Genomic DNA, 25,228 nt, shown 5'->3' with positions numbered 1-25,228 from the left:
AGGATGACTGACAGGGTCATGTCAGAAAGCGGGTGTGAAATTCCATGGTAATATAAGAATACAAGTCACACTAGGTCGCTGCCAGCGCTGGATCATGGGTCAAGGCCCAGACTGGAAAAAGAGAGCCAAAAAAAAAGAGCTAAAGCTAATGACTCTAGAAAACAGTGGGAGAAAGAAACCCTGGTATCGTTGTAAACAAGGTCATTGAGGACTGCCCCAGGCAAAATCCTCATGCGAGTTCATAATCACAAAACGCCTCCTTCCGCAAGCCCATAGGCTGCGAGCCCCGCAGGGCGATGCAATATGCAAACCCAAGTAAGAAACCAATCGCTTCATCACTAACGCCTTTTTTTTTTCCAATGCAAGAGAAAGCGCTAAAGTTGCTCAAAGGTCTAATCGGAGATTGGAGACAAGGAAGAAAAATAATAAAAAAATCAGGTCGGACGCGGGCGGGAAAGTCGCCTACTGCGACGACATTTCTTTTCGTCCATGTCCGATTGTTCCGGGGTAGTGTTACCCGGTAGAGGGGGGTCTGTGGCCTGACAGTCTTCTGCGTCGGAGTTCATCTATTAAATAAAAAGTTAGCAAATATCCCATCTGAAGGAAACTATTGGTTGGAGAACTGACTCGAAGATTCAAGGAGACAACCTCGTCGTGTTCATCCCTGAAAGAGATACCAACGCCCAAGGTAAGATTGGAGACGAGACGTTTTTTAGGTCGGGTTCGTCGTGCGGGACGAGGATCTTCGGAATCGTCGCTATCCTCCGCAGACCGCTTGCTACCCGTACTGAATGGAGAAGAAGAGCGCGAAGCCTGCAAGCTTGGTTTTATGGGTATGCCGGGGGCAGCTTTCTTATCAAATGGAACGTCGGTCTTCTCGTCTAAAAGCGCGGCGAAGGCGCGGTCAATGTCGCCACGACATCTCTGGAGCATGTCGACAATTGTCTCTCGGTCATATCGGCCCCCCAATCCTTCCTGAATGGATTTGATATCCCAGGGGGGATAGAGGTCAACAGCAAGGCCAGCATCGTTGGTTGTATAACCACTGCCAGCTTTTTCTTCTGGTGAAGTGAATTGTTCGGGATCTATGTTGGATTTGGAGGCTAGAATGACCTCGGGCTTGATACCTTCCTTGATAGGTTGGAAAGGCTTCGGCTTGGTAAGCAGTCCTTCATGCTCACCCTCGATACCCCGCACTGAAGAGTAATGTTTGAAGTCCTGTGGCAATTAGTGGGGCTCGATGATATGCATGATACGCATGACAGCAAGACACTTACATGGAAGGCTACGTGCAGAAGATCCCGAGGTTGCGTTGGGAGGGCATTGACATCCTGGAACACCGAAACACCATCCATGGTGTATACATTCAAGTCGACCTTGAAGGCCTGACAGAATGCCTGAAGATGCTCGGAACTGCCCCATTCCCCATTCTTGCGGGTGGTAGCAATCATTTCCTGGAACCGCCGTTCCATGTCTTCCTGGGACGGAGCGGAGACATCGGCAGAGCGAGTAGCATACGCAGATGCAGCCGCACGTTTAGGCCGGCGGCGCTCCCCACCTTCAGCAACGACAAATTGCATGAAGTAATCTTTATTGGAAGCCATGTGATTGGCCAGAAGCTGGCGGATTTCGTCTGCATGGTGGGTGTCGCCATACAGTTGGTCGGAGAGGGAGTAGTAGAGACAATTACCTAGCATTGGACGCGTCAGAATAGGTAAAAAAAACGTGACGCAGCTTCGAAATGCTAATATGGAGCTCTGAAAGCATGTGGCAGGTGTAATTGGCTTACCGTCTCCCTCGGTTGGTAATGCATAAAGGCCTCTCTCTTGAAGAGAGGCCATTTCTAAGCTCGCATGGTGTATGGGCTTGGCTTGTTTACCAGCCTGTTGGTCCTGCAACAGGCGAGGAATAGTCGGTGGGGAAGAGGTTGGAGAAAGGGGGATTGGAGGAAGAGATGCGCCTAACGACGCAGGCACCTCGAGGGTGGGATCGTGAGAATCAGACCCCGTAAGTATGGGCACGATTCTGCCACCATTAGTGAGGAGTGACATATTGAAGATGAGACTCGAATAAAAGTCGGCATTTATGGGAGTGTAGACCAGTAGACAAATAGACCAATAGAGAAGTGAGAGGAAATTGAGAAAATTGGGAGATTGAGGTTATTGATCTAAGAATGGCAAACAAAAGGAGCCCGCAGAGTGAATTCGGGCCCTGCGGGTGGTTTGAAAAAGGAAATTGTTCGGACCTCCAATGCCCATTTGACTACCGGGACGAGGCGGTGAACTCTGGTGCTCGGTGATTGGCCACGGCGTGGACGTTTGCCCACTATGACATCGCCCAGTTTTCTTTGTATAGAAAGCTTTTACGGCATTCAGTTCTATATTTAGTAGATGAAAAGTTCTGCTAGGGATTCTGACTCAAAAATGTTCCAAAGAAGTGTGATTTACGGTGAAGTGAACGTCAATTGAGGTAATCGAAGAGCCCTGGAGGGATCAAATGTGATCGATAACGTTGAATTCGGAGTGGAGTCCGGAGAGATGGGGCGGGACTTTACGGAGCTCCTTGCTGGGGGGTCCAAGTGAAATCAGATAATTGAAGACTGAATCAGGGATTCAAGAGACTTGAAAAACAAAAGCATTGAGGTATGTATCAAAATCTTTATATATTTGTTACAATGGCTTCCAATCCTTTAACCAGAAGTACGCATCACCTCCGCATAAGTGCGGAGTTGTATTTTAAAACTTTGACCGTGTACTGAATATCCACCCATGTCTCCACAAAAAATCTCTAGCGCGTTTATTTCTTTTTTTCGGAGGTATTGGATTGGCTCAAGCTTTACACCGCCGCGGCAGGATTCCCATAATAGGCCAAGTACAAAGTAAGGTAATCAAGCCCTTACCATACCTTACCAGACCCTTATCGGTTAAATGAGCGAGATAACTGAACGCCCCCTCACCCCGCTCGTGGCCCTGGAGCTCACACATTTAAGGACAACGGGCCCCTTTTGTGTCATTGTGCATATATCTGGGTTGGAACTTCCAGGAGCTTAAAGTGCCCATTATGACGAATAACATTGTAGTTCTGGGGTTAGTCCCCTGAGCTCCGAGGTTCTCTAGCTTCACCCCTGCAGGAACTCCACTAACAGATGTAATAGTGCTGGTGTGTCTGGTTTGACCACCGCATACCTGCTGTCACAAGACCCTTCCAATAAGATCACTGTGCTGGCAAAACATATGCCTGGAGATTATGATATTGAATATGCGTCGCCATGGGCTGGTGCCAACTATATGCCGTATGATTGACTGAAACTGGCTCCTCGATAAAGTTCTGATTAAGTGAATCTTCTATAGGGTGGGAAAGGAGGGAAGTGCTCATCACAAATGGGAGCTCGATACCTGGCCGGCATTGAAAGAAATCACAGAGAAGTACCCAGAGGCCGGTATCCACTTCCGAGGTATGGTCTCCCCCCAGAACCTGATCAGCATCCGATCCTCTAATAAAATCCAGGCACCCTAATCTACAACCGAAAGAAGGATCAAGAAACAGATACCGGAAAGTGGTTCTCGGAATTGACGCAGCCAAACCCGTGGTATAAAGACGTCGTGCCTGATGTATGTTTTAACCGTGAGATGGTGTCACCGAATGACTATCTACAAACTAACGCGATGATTCTAGTTCAAAAGCGTCCCCTCTAATCAATTAGCCCCCGGAGTGGACAATGGCCAGGAGTTCACATCTGTTTGCATCAACACCGCTGTCTACCTGCCGTGGTTGGTCGGTCAGTGCGTCAAGAACGGCGCCGTCTTTGAGCGAGCTGTCTTTAAGCATATCGCCGATGCGGCCAACGCCCACCACACCGGACAGAAAGCTGACGTGGTGATCAATTGCACCGGTCTATCATCCAAGACGCTCGGCGGTGTTCTCGATGACAAGATGTATCCTGCTCGTGGTCAGATTGTCGTGGTCCGCAACGACCCCGGTCCCATGATGTCGACATCCGGAACTGACGACGGAGAAGATGAGGCGTTGTACATTATGACTCGCGCTGCAGGTAAGATCTTATATGCCGGTTGTACTCTTGGGTCATTAGCTTATTGCTTCTAGGTGGTGGCACGATCCTCGGTGGCTCTTATCAAAAGCACAACTGGAGTGGAATCCCGGATATGAACCTTGCCAATCGCATCATGAAGCGTTGCATCGATGTCTGCCCCAGCCTCGTCAAGGAGGGACAGGGAATTGAGGGGTTAGACATTATTCGTCACGGCGTTGGCCTCCGACCACTGAGAGAAGGTGGCACTCGAATTGAAAAAGACAAGGTCGATGGTGTGGCAATCGTTCACAATTACGGCCATGGAGGATTTGGTTATCAGGCCTCCTTCGGCTGTGCATATTCCGCTGTGTCTTTGGTCAAGGAGATCCTGCAGAACAAATCTCGTGCTAAGCTGTGAGGAACTGCATTGTATAGAGCAATTGTTATAAACTAGTAGCAATTCCACATGTATATATTGCGAAGTTTGGTAGGCCCATGTATGCCATTGTGACGTCAATTGATAATTGTGTAAGGATTCGGTTTGGGACTCAGCAGGAGCATCATTCACTTCCATCCATAATCATTCCATCAATTGCTCCATGATGCCAGCACATGGGACTAAAGAAACACCCCACAAAATTATCAAAGTACTGAACGAGTTCGGTAGATCTCCTCTACATGGCACAGTACTTGCCGACTCAAAGTCGCTAAATGCCAGCCCCGAGATACTCTTGGCGATGGCTCTAGACGCTCTGATCAAAGCAAAGCCAATCTCTCATGAGTTGACACAAAAAACTATCAAAAGGCTAATCGAAGCCGAGTACCATGACATCGACGTACTTTCCCAGACTACGTGGGAAGATCGAACAATGATTTTGCTAGAAGGGGGTTACAACCGGTATCGAGAGCAGGGGGCTACCAATCTTGGTGAGCTCGCGAAGCTGGTTGCTGAAAGATACGGTACGTTTTCACTCTATCGGATTTGAATCTGCGATGTTATATTGCACGTGGAAGCAAACCCTAACGTTGGATGAATACAGACGGGGATTTGAACAATCTTCTCAAGCTGGCAGACGGAAAACCCCACAAAGTCAGGATATTAATGAAGGAGATCAGAGGCATGGGTGACTTGGGAGTGGAGGTATTTTTCAACAACGTTCAAGGCATATGGCCAAGCATTGCTCCTTCTGTCGATTCACGGAGCTTGAAGACCGCAGACGAGATCGGAATTGGAACTGATTTGGATGAAATATATAATGCACTAGAGCAGGACCCAATGCGCATGAGTTATTTCGCTAATGGCCTCTCTGAGGTTCGGTTGGAGAAAAGGCAGGAAGTGATTGGGAAAGTTTAAAAATGGACAACAGCCACATAGATGGCGATGAACGGGATATTAGCAACGTATGTTAGCAAGAAGAATGACAGAACTACCGGTTTGCTTCCTCACGTACACATATGCTAGCTCTTGACCTACGTGATCTCCCCCAGTCGACCCATTTCCCAGAAGCTCGCGGCGAAAAAACGGCAATGTTACCTTTGACATTTTTGTTCCGAAAGCATCAATAACACCTCAACTAGGTAGCTTCAAAAGCAAACACATAAATCACCGAGAGATGATTTACCTGCTTTTCGGATTTGGGGCTAAATGAACCATCTTTTTGAAGTCAGCAACCATATTCAACAGAAATTGGATAAACATGCAGCCACTTACCACTGGAACTATGGCCGACACACTCAGAAACCCCAACATGGCGGTGCATCCAGTCCATCCCAAATTTTCAAACGCAAGCTCTGAGAGCAATGGGCCGAGGACAGTACCAGCGCCAAATGCTGCGTCAAGGAGCATATAAGCCTCGGTGACTGCACTCTTATCGCCATATATATCAGGCTGCTCCTCTTGCAAAGTATTCACAACGCGAGGAATTTCCGCCACTAACGGGGTCAGCGATGTGTTTAGCCCTATCCCTGTTCATTGTGAGCAAATCAGTGGTAAATTTGACGTTAATGGAACTGAGACCAGAGCTTACCAACAAAAGATAATAGTACACACGCCATAACCTTATTTGTAGTATTGTTATGTTTTATCAGGGCGAGAAGAGCGACTGCGATGGCTGCCAACGTAAAACCGAGACCGGAGATCAATCGGACACCGTATTTGTCTGAGATCATTCCAACAAATGGACCTATCAATGATGGAATGGTCAAATTTAAAAACATGGCCCCCGTAGCGCTGGAAAACCAGTGAAAGGTCTGCTTGATAAAAATCGGGAGGATGGCGTCCATGGCGCTCACTAAGATTGTGTTAATGAGGCATCCATATAACGCAGCAAATATGCGATGATTTCGAAGAAAGCCTCCGACAATAGTCCACCAAGAAGGATCTTTCACAACCACAGATGAGGTATCGCGGCAGTGTGAAAGGAGCGGTGTGGTGACAGTTAAGTCGCCTTCTTCGACAGTTGACAATCGCCGTTTTCCATTTGAAATTGCGCTCTTCGGCGAGCTTCCATTCGGAAGGGAGGAACTCTTAGTGGAATCATTGTGCCCTCTATACTTTGCAGCAGTCTTCCTGTCGATCATGAGCAAAATGAGGACCAAATTGATGAGAACTACGCCAAGACCCATGATGAAGACAGGATAGAACCCTGATTTTTCATATACAATTCCTCCGAGAATAGGTGATACGAGCACGCCAAAATTCATGCCCGAGAGTCCGAAGCCAATCCAGGGTCCCAGCTCGTGCGACTCGATCGTGTCCACCAACAGCGTTAATCCAGCAGTGTAGACAACACCCGCAGATAGACCCTGGAAAATCCTTGCCACAATGATCACCCATGGCTTAATTCCAAGCATAAACGCAAGGGTGGCACCGAATGCGCAAGAAAGGCCACCCAGAAATGGTGTTTGGCGCCTCTTGCATTTTCCAACAACCCAGCCTGCTATCGGGGCTCCAAGTACCATCGCGAGACCAAAAACGGCCAAAGAAGTTGATGTCCAAAATGGGACGTCAGCCTCTGGCACTCCAGACCGAACCGTTAACGAGAAAGGAAGCACGGATACGATCTAGAAGAGAGCCCGTAGGGTCAGTAGTGCCATTTGACAGTTAAGATTAGAAACACATACGATCCCGTAAAGGAATCCATCAGTGAAGGTGGTCGAGAATACAGCAAGGCCGATCAGTTGCTTGGATGAGCGCAGATTGAAAAGCCACGGTTTTCTTGATATGATATCCTCCATGATAATTTGGTGATAACAAACAAGACTCACACTGAATCTTGATTTGATTTCCCCCGCGATGTCCCCTCGTAACAGATAACAATAATCCTTTAATGGGAAAACACAGGTGTGTGGAAAGCTAAGTCCAAGGTGAAGATGTAAGGGGGAAGGTGCAATCAAGATAGAATTTGGAGCAGTGTACTTTTGTATCAAGGCTATATGAACTATAATTAAATTGAGTAATACTGTCAGCGATGAGCAGGTTTTAATATAAACAGACTTGGTCTCTTGAAATATTGGTAATTTGGTCCGAGATCCAGCCAGTTATTCTCTGTATATTGCTCTAGTCCGTAGACCTGCATGGAGGGATGATGCATGCACGTTATCTGCATGATTTATTGACGATTAACACAACTGATTGGGCCAATTATTATAGATTTGGTCGAATTATCCACCAGGATCGGAAGTGGCACCAGCTGAATTATTGCTTGGGGGGGTGCTGGACGTGTGGAATATTTTTAGGGCCCTTCAAAGTGGTTACGTGTCGGTTTAATTGGAACTCATTGCCTACAACTTCTTGAATTGGCACAGTAGTTAATTAAGCATATCTGGGTATGTATATAGGTGTCTTTGAGTGTTTATTATTCATCTAAATTCTGAGCTGCTATATCACCTATCAAGTTCGACACAGAGAATTAATGAGATACAGACCCCAGTGAACAATCAAACAACTCTAACTCTGAATCTGCACGTGTACATTTTCCCGAGGTAAATAGAGAGATATAGTTTGTCATTTGACGCTTGACCTTTTTCTTATTGGTAGAGATAATGAAAAGCAGTAACTTGGTCAGACATATAAATCACGGCATCAAAAGGTATCATATTCAAAATTTGACACAAACAGTAATCTACCATAGAGATGTTGAATCAATACTTACTGCTAGGAACACAATTTATAAACCAGGTATTCTTAGCCATACTAACTAGCTTAGTGTAGAGGCAGAAAGCACACTACATCACGAGGGGTTTGAAGCGCTTGATATAGTCATATCTCAAGCATTCTGGTCAAGTCCTTTCGTATGCTATACCTGAATTTTCACCTTGTAAACCAGGCATCCCTTTAATCAACCTTAACTAGTTAACTAGTACATATAGTAGACACATAGACATGTGGTTTTTGTAGGCTTCAACTTTCAGTTTTCTCTCTCTCTCTTCCTGCCTATAATTATATCTGTACTTCTACAATGTCTTACTAAGACGGTTATAATAAATGCTCTATCTTAGAGGTACCGACCTTAGCATGTATTATAAATTTCTACCCGACGATCGAGAGATCAATGGTAGCTAAGTGAAGACCTGCTAAGTGAAGACCTGTAGCCCTACGCCAAGGAAGCACTATTCTATATACAGAATAGTGTATGCACTGGCCAGCGCCAGATCACGTGAGCTACCAATTGTCTTGGCAGACCCGCTGGTTGCGACAGCGCAGCAGCTGTCGGCACCCTCATTTCCACTTTCCCCCTGTTCTGCTTCATTCAAACCCTGGCAAGCTCTTTGATCAAACGCTTGTTGTTTATTAAAGCTTCCCTAAGAACCGTTGTTTCATCTTAAAGGTAGGTTTCCTTTTATCATAGAACTAGGAAACTGGGGTCCGGCCTGGCGAACTTCAGCGAACCTAACTTCCATCTTCATTTGAGCGATTGGCGAGACCAAGCGTCATCGTATTCGTATCATAAGCTAACAGAGCACTATCGAAGACCCAATTTAGTTACTCGACACCAATTCTTTGTCAAAACTCTGCAGCCTAACGACTCGCCCTCCACATTGATTCGCGAGCAACCTTGAAGATCACTTCCATCTCATAAACCCTTCAACGAAACTATCGCAATGGATTTCACAAACATCTTGTATGTTAGCTCTTCCTGGATATATTTGTGCCAGTACTGATCCAATGCAGCCGTCTTGTCAACATCGCCGTGGGCGTGTTTATGGTGCTCGGTGGCATCAGTAACTTCTTCACCGGCACCTGGAGTTCATTCATCCTCGGCGCATATGCGGTCGTCTTCGGTCTCGGTAGGTCCCGACGCTCATTTGAACTCACAACGCCAATAGCCAATGCTAACATTATCTTAGTCGTCGGCGGACTGGAGTTCCTCCCCCATGTTCCGGACTACGCGTACCGTTATGCGTCGTTCCTCTTCTCCTTCCTGGGCCGTGGTGTCTGTAAGTTATATCTTTGCACGCTCCTAGATCAGAAGGAATTCGGTGGCTAATCACTTCCGTCAACAGTCTACATCTTCATCGGTTCCATTCTGCTGCACGACCACGTGCTGCGCATCATTGATGGTTCGCTGATTGCCTTCATCGGTCTCGGATACGTCGCCCTCGAGTTCATTCCTTCTATCGAGCCCCCCTCGAACATGCGCGAATCCGACCAGGGCTGGGGTGCCGAGCAGGTCTAAATTGCCTAGGCGGTGACAATTATTTCCTGTCGCGTTGGCACTGTGATGGATACTGTTTGATCAGGCGGTTCCCTCCAGCATGCGGTATGTGATGTTCGATGAGCACAATGACCTTGGGACGCCCTTGAGTCTGAATTTGATCGGTGAGGGATGTCATTATAAAGGGAATTTGAAGAGGAGAATGGGACAGTTTTGCTGGATTGGTATTTTTGGTTGATACCAGCGTAAAGGGACAGAGAGACACCTGTACTATATTGACGTGGTGAGCTAGCATTGTCTAGCAGCATTGGCATGCTCTAATGATTTATTGATTTCTTATTACAGTAATCCGGTGAGAGATCATCTGATAATCAAGGAGCTAGTGCAGGGACTTAGCGCCAAGACTTCCATGTACTACTCAGTATTGTATGTGTACGGAGTCTGTACTTTTGTCTCCGTACAATGTACAACGGTGTACGTTACAGTTCGAAAGTACAGCGTGGCCATATCGCTTCGGCTTGTTCCATCTCCGAGAAACCAATCGGAATAGCCAGAGAGTTGATGACAGGATTAATCATCTATTTTGAACCAATCACTTCCATTATATATTTGATTGCCTACCATTGCCCCACTCTAACCTCAGTTAGGGAAGGTGTAATTCCCATCTTCCCACTTTTTTCCTTTCTTTTTCCACCTTTTCCATCTTTTCCACTGTTTTTTCACTTTCCAACTAAACTTCATCAGGCCATAGGTGGAGTCTGCAATGTAATGGGGGACATAGAATCATGCAGAATCACCAGAGATTTCCCGCTGGATTAGTAGAAGAAGAAGTAGAGAAGAGAAAAGAAAGAAAAAACCGAATAAGAATGATTAGATGAGATTGATGCGATCCTTCGGCAAACGGTACAGATTAAGTGATAGATTGATATGCCGTCGATCCCCCCTTCCACTTAGATCGATAAACCCCAATCCCTTTTTTGGCGATAAGCAATACTCGGTCTCGCCTCTTTGTCCTATTTCTCTCATCTCTTTCCTTTTCATCTTTCCTTCGGATTTCTGAATTGTCTTTGATACCTCTTGCCACCTGTACCCTCCAATACTTGTCCCCCCCCCTTATCGTCTTCATCACATCTTGTGTGCCCACTTTGCCTAGTCCTTAACGCGGAGTGATCACCATCTTGCAGCTCCCTAGCCTGTCGACCAATCCCTGCCTTGCTGTTCGTCCTTTTGCATCTGGCCCTCGTCCCCGAACGAAACTGTCCCCCACGATCGCCTGCTAGTCAGACCAGACCTTGTGGTGTGCTGTCAAATATCGCAATCACTATCACCTGACTGTTCCACGCCGTTGGGTCGCCACTGTTCCATACGAGCCGGTTACTATCTTTGGTGGCGGGTCGACTCATTTAATCTACTCGACACTGGATTTCCTGATTCCTGTGTGGCGGCATCCATATTCACTTCTTTCCGACCACGATCCCGAGTCATCGTCCGCCCTGCGATTCCCCCGATCCTGCAGCGTCGTGGCTGCATATCTTCCTGCTGGACTGACTTTCCCATCTTTCTCCAACCCGTCAGCTTGACCGACATTTGATTTTTGAGTGATACGGTGCATTCCGCTCTCGACTGTGGTGTGACATCGCCCTCACATCTTAGGATTTTCACTCTCCCTTTCCCTTCCGTCGTTTCGTTCCCATTCGACCCTCCCGCTCTAAGAATCACAACGGCTGAAGGATTCCTGGCCCGAATCTACGCTTGTAATGTTAGCGTCCATCCCACAAATGGAAGCGCTTCACTCTTTGCCTCGGAATCAGGACGTTCCAATGCGACAACCGTCAGCGGAAGATTTGGATGCTGCGCAGCAGTTGATATCCTCCGCGCAGGCAGGTCGTGAACATTTAGCAGATCACTATCGGGAGGATGGCATGGTACAAGGATCTGGTCAACCGGGAACAAATCAATGGATTGGACACAATGACATCCCGAGCGAAAAAACATCCCCTGGCAGCCAAAAAGACACAACATTCCTGGGGCATTCATGCAGGTGAGTCTCGACTGGGTGGCCTCCATTGATAGTTAGGTTATAAGGGCTGACCCCATCTCTTCTTTTCAGCAATTGTGGCACAAAAAGCACTCCTCTCTGGCGTCGTTCTCCTACGGGAGCGATGATCTGTAACGCCTGCGGTCTCTACCTCAAAGCTCGCAATGTCGCCCGTCCCACGAAACGGAATCGGATGCAATCAGAAGGGGCGGAAAAACCACCGGTTCCTGCGACCTCTCACTGTGGTGGTTCTTCAGAAGGCGGTGGCTGCAAGGGGTCATGCCCTGGTGGTGGGAGTTGTAATGGCACCGGTGGTGCAGAAGGATGCGATGGATGCCCGGCATACAACAACCGGATATACAAGTCTGCTCCCCGAGGAGCGACTGCCATCCAGTCCTCGTGGGGCCGCCATTCAGCGCAAGAGCTTGAGCCTGTGACGCAAGAGGAGCCACCGGCAAAGATCCCTGCTCCTGCTGATGGCCCCAATACCTTGGTTGCATGTCAAAATTGCGGCACAACCGTGACTCCTCTGTGGCGACGCGATGAACAGGGCCACCCCATCTGCAACGCTTGTGGTAAGTCTGGATTGAGTATAGATTTGATGACATGATCTCTAACACAATGTAGGGTTGTACTATAAGCTCCACGGATGCTATCGCCCCACCAACATGAAAAAGTCCATCATCAAACGTCGCAAACGTGTTGTTCCCGCCCTGCGGGATCAGTCCCCCACCGCTGCTACCCTTTCTTCCAATGGCTCATCGGCATCCCCGGAGGCATCACCTGCCGCTCTGGCGCATGGCCATGACGATCACTATCGATATATGAGCAGTGAGCCTGTGGATCACTACCACATGATGCCTGGAAAAACTGAAGACGCACCTCGACCCTTGCCGTTTGCGCCACCCCCGGTTGATTTTACCGGTTACAATGGTTCATCCGTGCCCCTTGCACATGGTCTCTCCATCTCCCACGGCCTACCCAAACCCTTGGGAGTGGAGCGACTAGGACATTCACCCGTGTCTCAGTACGGGCGGCGGTCCGCCTCTCCAAATACCCTCAACCTTCCCAAAAAACGAACATTGGCGGAGACCGCGACAGAGGCACTACCGGCCCCCTCTACATTGGAAGCTGGATCAAATCAACTGCCTCCCATTATGTCTTCGGCCAATCCTACACCCCCCGGCCGTCTCAGCTCAATCTCGTCCATTTTAAACCAATCAGATGTTCGGGGCGAGCCTCGCCCGGATACCAATCTGGGACGTCCACCTCCTATTCACCATTCTATCTCCCCTTCGCCCCACTCGCCGCAGCCCTTGCCTGGCCTTGCGTCTCTCGGAGACTCGGTTGATCGCCGTGCCCGACTTGAACGCGAGGCTGAGCAGATGCGCGAGATGCTCAGGGCAAAGGAGCGCGAGCTGGCAGAAATGAGACGATAGACTCAATGCCTGCCTAAGTTGTGACGAAAATAATGATATTCGGATAATGTTTTGCAAACCGGTGTTTCTCGTGAGATAATGGCGCACAAAGATACCACTCACGTTCCTGGGATATCTTGTCCCTGGCTGTGTTATTATTATTTTTTTTTAAAAATCGTGTTAAATGAATTGTATTTTATAATGTGCCGTTGCTATCTATTTAATTTTAACGTGTTCCTCGATGTTAATTCCTGAGGACCGATGTCATAATGACTTCTAACACCCAAATCCAACCTCGACCAACTCAATTGGAAACAGATTAAATTCGCTTTAAAATACCAATTTTAATTCTTCAAACTGACCACTCTCTACAATGTCCACCCTAAAAGAATTCACTCTGACCTTCACAGGCGATGTTATGCTCGGCCGCCTGCTTGATCAACTAATGCCAGAGCACGTCCCCAACCAGCACGATGAGCGCATCGCCACAACCTTCATAGAAGCCCATCCAACTCTCCTCTCAAAAGGAAATTACACACCCTCGTCTCCATGGGGAACAACCCTCCCCCTCCTCCACTCCTCTACTTTAGCATGTATCAACCTCGAAACTGCCGTGACAACAGCCCCAATCCCGTGGCCCAACAAGGTATTCAACTACCGCATGCACCCAGCAAACCTAGGTCCCATTCTGCATGCTGGCGGCATCGACTACGCCAGTCTTGCAAACAACCATACCCTGGATTTCGACACCGAGGGTCTTACAGAGACTGTGCAAACACTGCAACAGGCGAACGTCACTTACGCGGGGGCGGGTGAAACAGTCAACGATGCACGCAAGCCTGCTGTACTACATTTACCCAGGGCGTCAGAGCCCATAGACGAAGGCAAACAACAGCGCCACACGGTCCATATTTACTCGGCCTCTGACCACCCGCGCGTGTGGGCCAGCGTGCCGGGATTCAATCTGTTCGATTACACGCGCGATACGCGCGCTCGACTGCGTGAAATGCTCGTTGATGCCGAGGAGACCAAGCCTGCGTTGAAGATCTTTTCGGTTCACTGGGGGCCGAATTATGCTTGGCAGCCCGATGGACGGATTACGTCTCTTGCGCATTTCTTGATCGATGAGTGTGCAGTGGATATTGTCCATGGGCACTCGTCGCATCATGTTCAGGGTGTGGAGGTTTATCACGGGAAGCTTGTTATCTACGGGTGTGGGGACTTTGTGGATGATTATGCTCTGAATGAGGAGTATAGGAATGACCTCGGGGCTTTGTGGAGGGTTGTTGTTCGGGAGAAAAGTGGTGGTGGACCTGGATTAGAGAGATTGGAGATCTTCCCTACACGGGTTGAGAGGTTTAGGGCTGTTTTGTTGGATTCTAGAGATGCGGATCATGTCTGGGTTAGGCAGAGGGTTCGTGAGCTCAGTGGGGAGTTGGGAACAATTGTCAAGGCGGGGCTGGGGGAGAAAGGGGAGATCATTGTTCAGTTGTCTGGAGAGTAGATATCTCCGAGTATGTACTTTGTAGTTAGTGAATCTGAGATCATATGCTTCGAGTGTCCACCATGCGAAACACACTATGTATTGCATATGAGATACATGGTCAAGAGATGGGCAGTTCGTCAAATGGTTCTCCAGATCTCTGGGATTTCCAACCTCGCAGAAATGAGTATGCAATGAATCTGTAAGATAGATTTCGGCTGGCTAACTTCATATATTTTTCATTCTATTGAATCATATGTTATAGATATAGAAAATCCGGTTTGCACATCAAACACCACTTTTACATATTCCATCGCCCGAAGAAAGAACCGGTCAATAGCACACGAGCTGTTATTTACACACCTACCATGTTATTCAATGTACCAAGGTCCCTGAAAATCCGGTCTGTTGCCATACAAATTCCAGCCTGAGCTTGAGTGACCAGAATGACAAGACAGACCAGAGCTGAAAACTAAGTTGTATACAGACTATTTAGGCACCACATTACCCCCTCGGGGCAAATGTTCTATTTGCCTTGAAGAGCTGAGACTGACAGTCGTCTTTCGCTAGCTGCCTTGTAGCTATGCCATCCATAAACCCTGCGGAGACACCTGGCTTTGTATTGGCGATGCCAGATGCCTCCTATATTACCAGAGGTTCTATGATCTGCGAAAGCCACGGGTTCTAGCTGTGAAGGAAGCGCGGTCTGTGGGTCATGGACCAAGTTCGCGGCTTATAGGTCACAATTCAGTGCACCCGTTCCAGATCGTGAGAGCTTGGCTTAGGAGAAAGTTATCTGAGAATACCGGCCTTCGGTTCCCGTGGTGGGAGTTGACACTTTTCTTGCAAATGCTGGATTCTTTCAAATGGAATTCGCGTGTGGGAGGCTCTTAGATTGCCCCTAGTTTATCCGAGCATTCGTTCTTCTTGATGCCTCTCTCTATCTCATAAGTCCTCTACGATCCACCAATTCCAAGGCATGAAAGCGCTTGAGTTCTATTCTAACGTTTCCATACTGTTGGAAGTTCAACTTGAACTTTCGTTATTCATTTCGACTTGTCTGCGCTAGATAACGGCAATATCCTGACTTCCTACTAAGCTCTATGGGACACTCAATATCTGGATATCAATCGATAGAAGGACCTATCGGCTCGCTGCTTGGCGGAGTGATTTTTGCAGATTCCCATATTTTCTAGGGCAGCCCTATTCTTCAAGTACTCTCGACCGCATCTAACCGAAGACTGATACACTTTTGCAACATAATGTATTTGGCAAATACATGAATTAGCCCGTCGCCTATGTCTCTGCCTGATGGGAAAAGCGACAGCCAGTCTCCCCACATAGACAGTTCTTCTTCAGCTTCCCCCAGTAGGAATCCGAATAATCGACCGTAATCTCACTTCCGGCGGTCACTCCGCGAGAGACCACGAGTATGCGTTCTATTCCGCGCCAGTAGAACTTCTGAAACTGGCTATTGGGGCGACATGAGTGATTAATGAAGCGAGTAAAATTGCCCACTTGGCCTTGGAAGACCTGATATGGTCGTTCTAGGCTTCCGCCAATCATCACGTCCAGACCTTCAATCCCTTGAGTGACAAGACCGACAAACTCTGCAATAGCTGTGCCTCGGTCAAATTGCTTCTAAACATTAGTGATCACTATATTAAGGGCGGTTGGCAGAGACAGGATGGGGTATTTGCATGCAACGTACACAGCGGGCGATCACCCCGTTATTCTTCCCACTAGCTGTGTTATACAACTGGACAGGAGGGGGATAACGAACACCACCAAACAATGCCGAGAAGCAATAACAGTGATTGGAGATCACATCATCGGTCTGCTGTTCCTTGCACAGTTGGCAAGTATTAGGATCAATTTCCTGCCCGCGTCGAGGGTCATCTCCACCGAACACATTATGGTCGATCACGCAGTCGATCACGAACTGATAATTGAAGCCGTTTGGTAATGTTAGGTGGGGGTAGGTGGTTTTAAGCGGCAATGCTGGCCCAGTATCTAGCGTGACCCATTCATGAGGATGACCAGAGTATCGACAAGACCCATTTTGGCTAACAACTCGGAGAAGGTCTCGCCAACCAGGGTGGAGAGTATCTGCGGCGACTTCAAGGCTAGAAGCAATGTGGCGCAACCGAGACATGAGTCCGTTATCAAAGCCTATCCTATATTTGCACACGCGGTAAATACCGGATCCAGCAAATATTAGGCTAGCCCAACCCCCGGAATCTTTGATTTCTTTGTAGCCACGCCAAACCGCCCTTGAGAATAATCAACAATGAGTTCTAACGGGCAGAAATAAGGAAGGGGCGGCTGAACTATAGACGAAAAGAATGGCTTACATCCTGTTTCTGAGCTCCTTTTCATGCCATGTTAATGTGCTGCAGGCTTCTTTTAGAGCTGCCATTCGAGCTTCGGCGTTCGTGTAGCTTGGGCATTCGAGACGAATTGATGAAATCCGAGCTTCATAGCATTCCACCCAGTATGCTTGCACTACTATTTCCAGAGCCCGTGATGACTGGCTCTGGTCATATTGTTTCTTGCACAAACAATTGATAGCCCGAAAAACCTATAAGCATCGCTATTAGGTTATCATAAGCCCGCTGCCCTCGTGGAAAGAATTGACACGTACTGCCTGACTGACACCAGTTCCAAGGCTAAATTCCGGTCTACGGTCCTGCATAATATTCAGCGATGGTAGATCTGACTGGCGTAGACTCAATGGAAAACGCACCGGAAATGAGACACTCAAAGTGATAGGGGAATGCACCTGCCGCCATATCCCCGCGATAAATTTATCTATAGAAGAGGGCTGTAGGGTGGGAACAGCTGCGTCCTTCGTGGGCTTCTTGCGCTGAGGAAAGCGGGTATCGCTGTGAAATTGCCGAGCTGACGGTTCGATTCTTACGTTGGACGGCCGTAGACGAGTTCCGGCGCCTGCATCGCTATCTGACCCTGAATCCTCTGTCTCCACTGCTATGGCAGATGATTTTGACGGTCGTAGCCCACTGACGGTCTTATGCCTGGGATTGTCAAAACCATCCTTGGATGTGGACTGGGAGGTCATTGGATACCCATGGTCAGATTGTAAATCGGACTTTGACTATTCCAAAGATCTCCGTTTCAGTGGCTGATAGTCTCTAATCCATCGTAACCCGCTAAACTTACCGATACTGGGGACATCAAAAAGGCAACCTGGCCCGGCGTTGTAGTCACGGTCTGGTTGTTTTCCACGTTCAGCCATCCCTAGAAATAGTGTTATTGATGTAGGTAAGGCTTCGTCCAAAAGTTTTGAAAATCATTTCATACCAGAGGTAGCGAATTGTCATTCTTAGTGGTTATTTTCGGTTCAAGACTGTTCGAAGCGCATACTACTGCGTCAATACGCAGGCGGACACCATCGTGCGGGCCGAAAGAGGCCAGTGTGGAGGCGAGCTGGCTAGTGAATTCTGTATTCTCGAACAGATCTGATAACTTTTTAACGACCGGGTGGTGCACGATCGGATGCATCGTCAGTAAGTTGGTTGTTACCTAACGGGACCAGGGGCAGTCGCCCGTACCCATAAATTAATTCTGCCCGGGCAGAATTAGATGACTCAGTCGGTTCCAAAACCCTGAAGAATCCAGGCTTGGCTTGGCACGACCTCACGGTGACGTGATGGTGGGCTTTTGGATCTTTCGCTCTTTCATAGAAAACAGATATATCTGTGCTGTTGGGAAGGCGAGAAAAACATATGCAGTACCGGCCAGCGAGCTAAGTCGGACGATACATCATCGAGCGGTGCTGGTCAATCTGGATAGTAGAAATTTCTATCTAGCAAAAGAAGGGGCTTGGAATGCTGGGTATGCTAGTATAGTCCCACACACCAAGAACAGATGACATGAGCTTTAAAACCTGAGACCCGGATGGATTTGGTTAGGGCATGTTTGGTTGGGGCAATCAGACTAGCAACTAGCACACCACTCCTAGTAGGATCTTATTATTATATAACCGCCCCTCCTCCTCGCTGCCACCATCATTCTCTTCGTTCCACTCTCTTATTCATAGTATCCGTGAGCGGCTGTCTACAATGCCGATATCCGAGCATCCTGAGGCGCCCTCTCCGCCTCCGCCGAGAGATGAGTTAGACGCTTCCTATACATATGACAACCTCACGGGGTGGAAGAGAATGCGTATCCTTCGAATCGGAAGGGGGATGTATCACGATGTCCGGAGGCGTCTTCCCTATTACTGGAGTGATATCCGCGATGCGTGGACGTATAGAACTGTCGCCAGTATCATTCGCATGTACTTTGTGAAGTGGGTTACATTAGCCCGCGACCAAACTCAAGGCTAATACATGTTCCCTAGTATGCTCCCGGCCATAGCGTATGCACTAGATATGCATCGGAGGACTGGGCAGTTTTATGGCATCAACGAAGCGCTCTTCTCATCCGCCCTAGCGGCGATGGTATTCAGCATCCTTGCAGTGCAACCTCTCACCATCGTCGGTATTACGGGGTTGATTTCTCTATTCAACTACACCATATATGACATTATAAAGATCTACGACTCCTCTATATACCCCCAATTTATGTGTTGGGTAGGTATCTGGGGCGCCATATTCCACTGGATTGTTGCTTTGTGCAACATGTGTGACTACATGCGCTACGCCACGGATTTCTCGAGCGAAACGTTCGGCTTTTATGTCGGAACCATCTATATCAGTCAGTCGTGCTTCCGAAATACTACCTTCTCAATGCCAAAAGAACAATAACTAACTCGGAGGCTAGGCAAGGGTGTGGAGGAACTCATCAGCGAGTTCACTAGCAAGGGGTATGCCGCTGGGTTTATGAGTTGCGTGATCGCAATACTCTATTTCCTAACGATCTACACCCTGGAGACCATTGGGTCGAGTACCGTCTGGATGCCTGCCTTTCGGGGTTTGCTGGCTGATTATGCATACGTGGTACGGGTAGTCCAATTACGCTAGAATACCATTCAGAATAACTTACGCTCTTTCTTGTCTCTTCTATACAGATCGGAACGATTTTCTGGGTGGGATTTTCGCACATCCCCGGTCCTCTCAAAGCTGTGGATATATCCCGTGTCCCCACCAGCAAAGCCTTTTACCCGACGCAGCCGCGAGGCTGGCTGATTCACTTTTGGGAACTGGACGCTAAATGGATTTTCGTGGCGCTGCCATTTGGATTTCTGATCTTGTTGCTCTTCTATTATGATCATGTATGAAGCCCTATCCGGGGAATGGAGTAATACTCCTAGCTACGCCGCTAACTTTGTAGCTAGAACGTCAGTAGCCTGACAGCACAAGCGCGGCAATTTCCACTAAACAAGCCTGCTGGGTTCCATTGGGACTTTTTTCTTCTCGGATGTACCACCTTTATTTCGGGTATCATTGGTATTCCTTTCCCTAACGGGTTGGTTCCACAGGTATGAAAGCCAACACGAGTCTTCGACCTTGTTCTGAAAGCGTTAATAACCCATAATAGGCACCCGTACACACAGATTCATTGACAGTATATGAAACGGATGTCCTCATTGTGCCAACTGAGGAAGGAGAGGGCGCCGAGATCCGCCGTCCGATAGTCAAGGCAACTGCGGTGGTAGAACAACGCATCTCGCATTTCGTCATGGGGCTGGCTATTATTGGCACTATGACGGGTCCCCTCCTAGTTGTTCTCCACACTATGCCTGCTGCGGTGTTCGCAGGCGTATTTTTCATTGTGGGATGGGGTTCTGTTGGATCTAGCGGCATCATGCAGAAAACGGTTCACTTAATGCTAGAGGACCGTTTTGTGCAACGTGACGAACCTCTTTTGAAAGTGCAGAACCGCAAGGTCCTGCTATGGATTGTGTGTCAGCTCATTGGAGTTGCGGCCTGCGTCGCCATCTCCGAGACAATCGCTGCTATTGGTATCCTCTTTCCTCCCGTCTGGCTTTATCAAAGCGATTAACAGGTTTCCAATTCCAGGGTTTCCCGTGTTGATAATCGCTTTGATCCCATTTCGGGTGTGGATCATTCCTAAATGGTTTTCCGGGGATGAAATAGGGGTACTGGATGATATGACGGCCAACAATGAAGCCGTTCTAGCCAGCCTTGGTGGACCACCCAGATTCCCAGGAGTGGAGCGTCTTCAGGACTGCGGGATTGAGCGCCGGTACTCGGAGCAGAAGAGGGGAATCAGTAGGCAACGAGCCGGCAGTTTACATCGTTGAGGCGACGCCAATTTCCCGGGAACTGAGGACTCGCTGAGCCTTGTACGTGTTGAAGCTCTTCTCTAACGGATGTGGACAAGGGAGCGTTGCCGCTGCGAGGTATGCACATCTTCCAACCAGACTTTTGGAGAAGTACCACTCTGAGCACAATACAAAGAGGACAACATTTTGGTGGTCTTGATTAATGGCTAGACATAGAGCATTCTTGCCTGTAGGGGCTGAAAACCAGCCCCTTTACTGTGCTGGATTCGTTCGTATTTTGCCTCGGGTGAGATTGGCAAACAGACCCCAATCAGGCATTTAAACCAAAAGTCATCTCATGATTGTAATATCAATTATTTAGTCGACATGTGATAGAAAGGACATTGGATAAAGGATGACCTAAGAATGAAAACAAAGAGTACTATAGATGATACTGAAAAGCGGCCCGTCTAGTGGCTACATCTTTGCATAGTTATCATTAGACCTTAGTAGTTAGTTGAAAACGATGCCGATTGCCGCAGAATCGGATAGAACAGGAGAATTTTATATCAAATAGAGGGAAATATCCAAGGCGTAATCTAAGGCATCTATCTCTATATAAATCAAAGGAATATCTAAATCAAGTAACGTGCTCCTTCTCCTCCTCCTTCGGAATTCTGACCCAAACAATTGTAACCAACGCAGCGAGCAACTGCGCCGCAAGGGCAAACCACCAAATAGCATGCAGTCCATCAAGACCAATCTCCCCAGACGGGCCTCTATCAACACGGGTCCCAATAGCATCAGCAACACTTGTCATAATTGCCGACGAAAGATTCTGGTTCGTAACCAACAAAGCACCCGCACTTCCCTGATAGGACCGTTCAACATTACTAGTAATGAAAATCGAAGCCGCTGCAAAAGCAAGATCAGGCCCGAATGTTACCAGTGAAATACCCGGGAACGAAAGCGCCCAGTAACTTGTGTTGGCAGTCTGTGGCAGGAAAAATGCCGGTCCAAGAGTGAAGGCTAGCATGGATACCGCATAAATATAGTGACCTGGGACGAGGTGCAGAGTGCGGGCGACGATCACGGTCGCTAGGACACCGACTAGCGCATTGGGGATGTGATATAGCGCGACAGCAATGGGGCTAGCGTGTTGGATACGTAGCCAGAACTGAATAGCATAGAACTGCCAGCAGCCGAAGAAGGACCCGAAGCCAAGGAAGTATGCGATCATCAATGGAGTGAAGCCCGGTGTGCGCCAGAGACGGTTGGGGATGAGAGGGCGAACAGCGCTGCGCTCGGCGAAGAAGAGCCCGACAAAGAGGCCAAAGCTAACGATGATTAAAACGTATGTGTAGGAGGCCCAAGATGCGACCGGACCCTGCGTTAGTCCGAACAAGAGGCACACACAACCGCCGGCCGCGCAGAAGCCGCCGATGTAGTCGAATTGCTTCATCGACGGGGCTTCCTTACCGGAGACATCGGCGATAGGTCGGAGAGGTGGTATGGCGAACCAAGCCGCCGCACACAACAACACACAGATAATGGCGTTTGAGCCGAAGATCCACGGGAGGTGTTGGTACAAGGCTCCACCCTGGATTGCGCCGAGGGAGAACCCGAACGGGGCGGTAGCGGCCATTGCTGAGAATACGCGGTTCTTGCGAATACCTGGTGTGTAGACACGGCCGAGGATGCTCATGCTGCCTGAGACGAGGACGCCGATGGCGAGACCCTGCATAGCGCGCATGACGAAGAACAGCACGTAGCGGGATGGGTGGAGGGTGAATGCGCCGATTAAGTTCCACACGGCGAGCCAGGCGAAGGCTCCGACCATGAGGAGTTTTGGTGGCATTAGGTCTGTTAGCGAGCCGGAGATAATTACCGACAAGCCGTTCGCTGTGTTGAAGGCGCCGACGACCCAGGGGAGCTGGGTGTTGGTGATACCGAGGGCTGTTTTGATTTGTTCCTGAGGGGCAAGCATGTCGCCTAACAGGAAAGAGAAGAGCATTAGGCCAGCTGAGCAGACGAAGATTAGAGTGAGCTCGGCTGTGAAGCTTGAGAGCTCGGGCGGGATGCCTTGTTTGCTACGGGTCGGGGATCCCGATTCTTCGTCGGAGCTGTCGGGATAAGAACGGGATGCCGAGTCTGCGTGTTTTCTGTTTTTCATTTTGTTTGTTGTATCGAGCGCATAGCTCTCGTTGATTCCACGGTTTATGTCATTGATAGAGAGGTCTTGGAGAGCAACTTTATCCACGATCTTGTGGCCCATCAGTGGATCGGGGGTTTGCGCCCCGGTCGCTGGTGTTGAGTATGTTCTTGTGTAGGACATTGAAGACCGGCTGGATACTGGCGCTGAGTCTCCATCTTGACCTTGTGGAGGGACAAGATCTAGATCCTGAGGCCCATTGGCACGGGGGTCTGCACCCGCGTGCGGTTCAAATGACATAGTCAATTTGACAGAGACACGACAGATTCAAGGTCGTTATGGACAATCTTTGGGGAGAGTTGAATGAAAAAAAAAAAAAAGAATTATTGAGAGGATGGCGAAAAGCGGCTAAATGATAAGATGTGAGTGGAGTTGGAGTTTTTTTATCCACAAAAAATAAGGCCAGGCATCTATCTATGTATACTATGTAGTTAGATACTTTTTACTACAAGGTACGATATTGTTGTATAACGTCTATGTACAACGTACCTCCTGCATATTATTTACAACGTGCTCATCCGTCCCCCTTGCGGAAGCTTGCGTATACTCTTAAATAGTGGATCTAGTTTGTCTTCAGGAACAAGTATGCCTATAGTCATAACGAGAGTTTCCTTCCCAAGCACCCTGATTTAGAGACGGCGACCCCCATACTGAACCCCGAGATTGTTCGCTTCTCTTTGGAAGCAGTGGAAAAAAAGGCAATAAACATGGCAATCGTTTACATGGTACATGAGAGCAGTCGACCTACTCCCGACATTATCGCTTGGAATGCTACTAGGGAATGAATTGCGAGTCAAATGTATATCAATGTTGTCAGCCTTGTTATGATCGTCAATGATTGACACGATAATTTGATGCCCAATATCTTCCATCGAGATTTTCATCCAATTGGATGCACGGCATGGCGGAATCCGATTTCCGAAGCCGAAGGGACGCAACGGGACCTTGCATCAGGCTAATATTCAGTTATTGTCAGACCGCTATTCCTGTGTGATGATCATCGAGGTTTCTTCTGATCTACACTTGATCTTCAGGGTCTCAAACTATGAACCTGGATGTTCGACTAAGCTTTGTTGATCACGATAACCCTACATGCACACGACGTCATATCAGGCACGTCCTTCCCTTGCTGAGAGGTAGGGTTTAGTTACGCAGTCCGACCTACTAATATTGAGATTTGCACAATTGTGTGGAGATTGAAAATCTAAGTCATTGTTCTTTCATTCGTGATGCTAAATCAATATGCAAGTATCTTTATATGCTTATTTTCCGAACACCTTGTAGCGGCCCTCAATAGGAGCGAAGGCCTTCTCACCGGGCTCAGAGTTGGGAGTACCGAAGACCAGCTGGGCATCCAACTTCCACGAAGCGGGGATGTTCCAGGTCTTGGCGATCTGCTCATCGATGAGGGGGCTGTAGTGCTGAAGGTTGGCACCGAAGCCCTCAGACTGAAGGGCAGTCCAGACTTGAACGATAGTTAGTTTCAAATTGCTTATTTCCGACTAAAGGCCTAAGAACAACACATACCGAGGTACTGAGACATAGCATTCGACTCCAGGGCGAAGGGGTCGAACTTGTCAGCGTAGATAGCGAACTTCTCCTTGATAGGAGCGAGAGACTCATAGTCGACAAAGAAGAGGACCTAGATTAATGGGTAAGCCGATGATTCGTCATTTTAACACAAAATGAAGTCATGTCGGAGAAGGAAAACGCACAGTTCCATAAGCAGCGCGGAATGAGTTCAGCTTGGGCTTGGTAGAAGTCTCGAACTGTTCCTTAGGAACGTGGCCAGCGGCGACCAGACCCTCCAAGGCATTAATGGCGATATCCCACACCTTCTTGTGCTCCTCCTTGAGCAGGAGGACAACACGGGAGGTCTGGGTGTTGAAGGAGCTGGGAACGTGGAGGACGGAGTCCTGAACAATGCGGTCGATGACATCGTCAGAGACGGGGCTCTCGCCCTTGAGGTCGTAGTAGGTGCGGCGAGACTTGACCAAGTCCAAAAGATTGGAGGTAGCCGCGTTCTTGAATTCGGGTTGAGTGGAGCCCATTGTGAAGGTGTTGAGAGGAGACAGTTGGATGATTAGTTGTGGAGTAAAGTGGTATAGAGCAATTCCAAGAAGGAGAAACAATAGGTGGATTGGGATGGGGTTCTTATACATGATGTGGATTGCGAATCCATGAATCGCGAGAGCGCCAT

At 48.3% G+C, this 25,228-nt stretch overlaps 10 protein-coding genes across 10 annotated transcripts, besides 2 other annotated features; 5 read left to right on the top strand and 5 right to left on the bottom strand.

Annotated features, from left to right (window-relative positions):
- Nucleotides 1-434: 434 nt before the first annotated feature.
- N7537_004168 (OTU domain-containing protein) lies at nt 435-2,051 on the bottom strand (the record flags this gene model as incomplete). Its single annotated transcript, XM_056895225.1, has 4 exons — nt 435-566; nt 628-1,218; nt 1,278-1,690; nt 1,790-2,051. The coding sequence occupies 4 exons, from the start codon at nt 2,049-2,051 to the stop codon at nt 435-437; spliced, it is 1,398 nt and encodes a 465-aa protein (XP_056754973.1).
- A 108-nt stretch (nt 2,052-2,159) lies between these two features.
- Nucleotides 2,160-2,167: a sequence feature (Short protein (N7537_004167, KAJ5607548.1) was converted to a misc_feature.).
- Nucleotides 2,168-2,182: 15 nt separating this feature from the next.
- Nucleotides 2,183-2,258: a sequence feature (Short protein (N7537_004167, KAJ5607548.1) was converted to a misc_feature.).
- An 802-nt stretch (nt 2,259-3,060) lies between these two features.
- On the top strand, nt 3,061-4,448 carry N7537_004166 (FAD-dependent oxidoreductase; the record flags this gene model as incomplete). Its single annotated transcript, XM_056895224.1, has 6 exons — nt 3,061-3,086; nt 3,155-3,292; nt 3,351-3,454; nt 3,508-3,611; nt 3,676-4,051; nt 4,105-4,448. 6 exons carry the CDS (start codon nt 3,061-3,063, stop codon nt 4,446-4,448), a joined length of 1,092 nt encoding a protein of 363 aa, XP_056754972.1.
- A 184-nt stretch (nt 4,449-4,632) lies between these two features.
- Nucleotides 4,633-5,384, top strand: N7537_004165 (uncharacterized protein; the record flags this gene model as incomplete). Its single annotated transcript, XM_056895223.1, has 2 exons — nt 4,633-4,990; nt 5,071-5,384. 2 exons carry the CDS (start codon nt 4,633-4,635, stop codon nt 5,382-5,384), a joined length of 672 nt encoding a protein of 223 aa, XP_056754971.1.
- Nucleotides 5,385-5,648: 264 nt separating this feature from the next.
- Nucleotides 5,649-7,267, bottom strand: N7537_004164 (uncharacterized protein; the record flags this gene model as incomplete). Its single annotated transcript, XM_056895222.1, has 4 exons — nt 5,649-5,684; nt 5,742-5,995; nt 6,058-7,093; nt 7,154-7,267. 4 exons carry the CDS (start codon nt 7,265-7,267, stop codon nt 5,649-5,651), a joined length of 1,440 nt encoding a protein of 479 aa, XP_056754970.1.
- Nucleotides 7,268-9,016: 1,749 nt separating this feature from the next.
- N7537_004163 (TVP15 family protein) lies at nt 9,017-9,715 on the top strand. The gene is made up of 4 exons (XM_056895221.1): nt 9,017-9,153; nt 9,204-9,319; nt 9,380-9,469; nt 9,536-9,715. The coding sequence occupies exons 1-4, from the start codon at nt 9,134-9,136 to the stop codon at nt 9,706-9,708; spliced, it is 399 nt and encodes a 132-aa protein (XP_056754969.1). The 5' UTR covers nt 9,017-9,133; the 3' UTR covers nt 9,709-9,715.
- A 1,750-nt stretch (nt 9,716-11,465) lies between these two features.
- Nucleotides 11,466-13,164, top strand: sreA (siderophore transcription factor SreA; the record flags this gene model as incomplete). Its single annotated transcript, XM_056895220.1, has 3 exons — nt 11,466-11,728; nt 11,798-12,300; nt 12,353-13,164. 3 exons carry the CDS (start codon nt 11,466-11,468, stop codon nt 13,162-13,164), a joined length of 1,578 nt encoding a protein of 525 aa, XP_056754968.1.
- Nucleotides 13,165-13,516: 352 nt separating this feature from the next.
- On the top strand, nt 13,517-14,647 carry N7537_004161 (CapA family protein; the record flags this gene model as incomplete). Its single annotated transcript, XM_056895219.1, has 1 exon — nt 13,517-14,647. The coding sequence occupies one exon, from the start codon at nt 13,517-13,519 to the stop codon at nt 14,645-14,647; it is 1,131 nt and encodes a 376-aa protein (XP_056754967.1).
- A 1,275-nt stretch (nt 14,648-15,922) lies between these two features.
- On the bottom strand, nt 15,923-18,148 carry N7537_004160 (uncharacterized protein; the record flags this gene model as incomplete). The annotated part of the gene is made up of 7 exons (XM_056895218.1): nt 15,923-16,267; nt 16,338-16,899; nt 16,981-17,207; nt 17,271-17,315; nt 17,373-17,741; nt 17,807-17,884; nt 17,948-18,148. 7 exons carry the CDS (start codon nt 18,146-18,148, stop codon nt 15,923-15,925), a joined length of 1,827 nt encoding a protein of 608 aa, XP_056754966.1.
- Nucleotides 18,149-21,456: 3,308 nt separating this feature from the next.
- On the bottom strand, nt 21,457-23,268 carry N7537_004159 (uncharacterized protein; the record flags this gene model as incomplete). The annotated part of the gene is made up of 1 exon (XM_056895217.1): nt 21,457-23,268. One exon carries the CDS (start codon nt 23,266-23,268, stop codon nt 21,457-21,459), a length of 1,812 nt encoding a protein of 603 aa, XP_056754965.1.
- Nucleotides 23,269-24,232: 964 nt separating this feature from the next.
- N7537_004158 (uncharacterized protein) lies at nt 24,233-25,210 on the bottom strand. The gene is made up of 3 exons (XM_056895216.1): nt 24,744-25,210; nt 24,556-24,670; nt 24,233-24,493 (listed from the first exon to the last, which is right to left on the bottom strand). The coding sequence occupies exons 1-3, from the start codon at nt 25,188-25,190 to the stop codon at nt 24,291-24,293; spliced, it is 765 nt and encodes a 254-aa protein (XP_056754964.1). The 5' UTR covers nt 25,191-25,210; the 3' UTR covers nt 24,233-24,290.
- Between the last annotated feature and the right edge of the window lie 18 nt (nt 25,211-25,228).

Source organism: Penicillium hordei (assembly GCF_028827395.1).
Source record: "Penicillium hordei strain IBT 12815 chromosome Unknown utg000002l_segment0_segment0, whole genome shotgun sequence".
NCBI classification, from domain to species: Eukaryota; Fungi; Ascomycota; class Eurotiomycetes; order Eurotiales; family Aspergillaceae; genus Penicillium; species Penicillium hordei.
The sequence above is the reverse complement of the archived record's forward strand: the minus strand, read 5'-3'. Positions and strand labels throughout refer to the sequence as shown.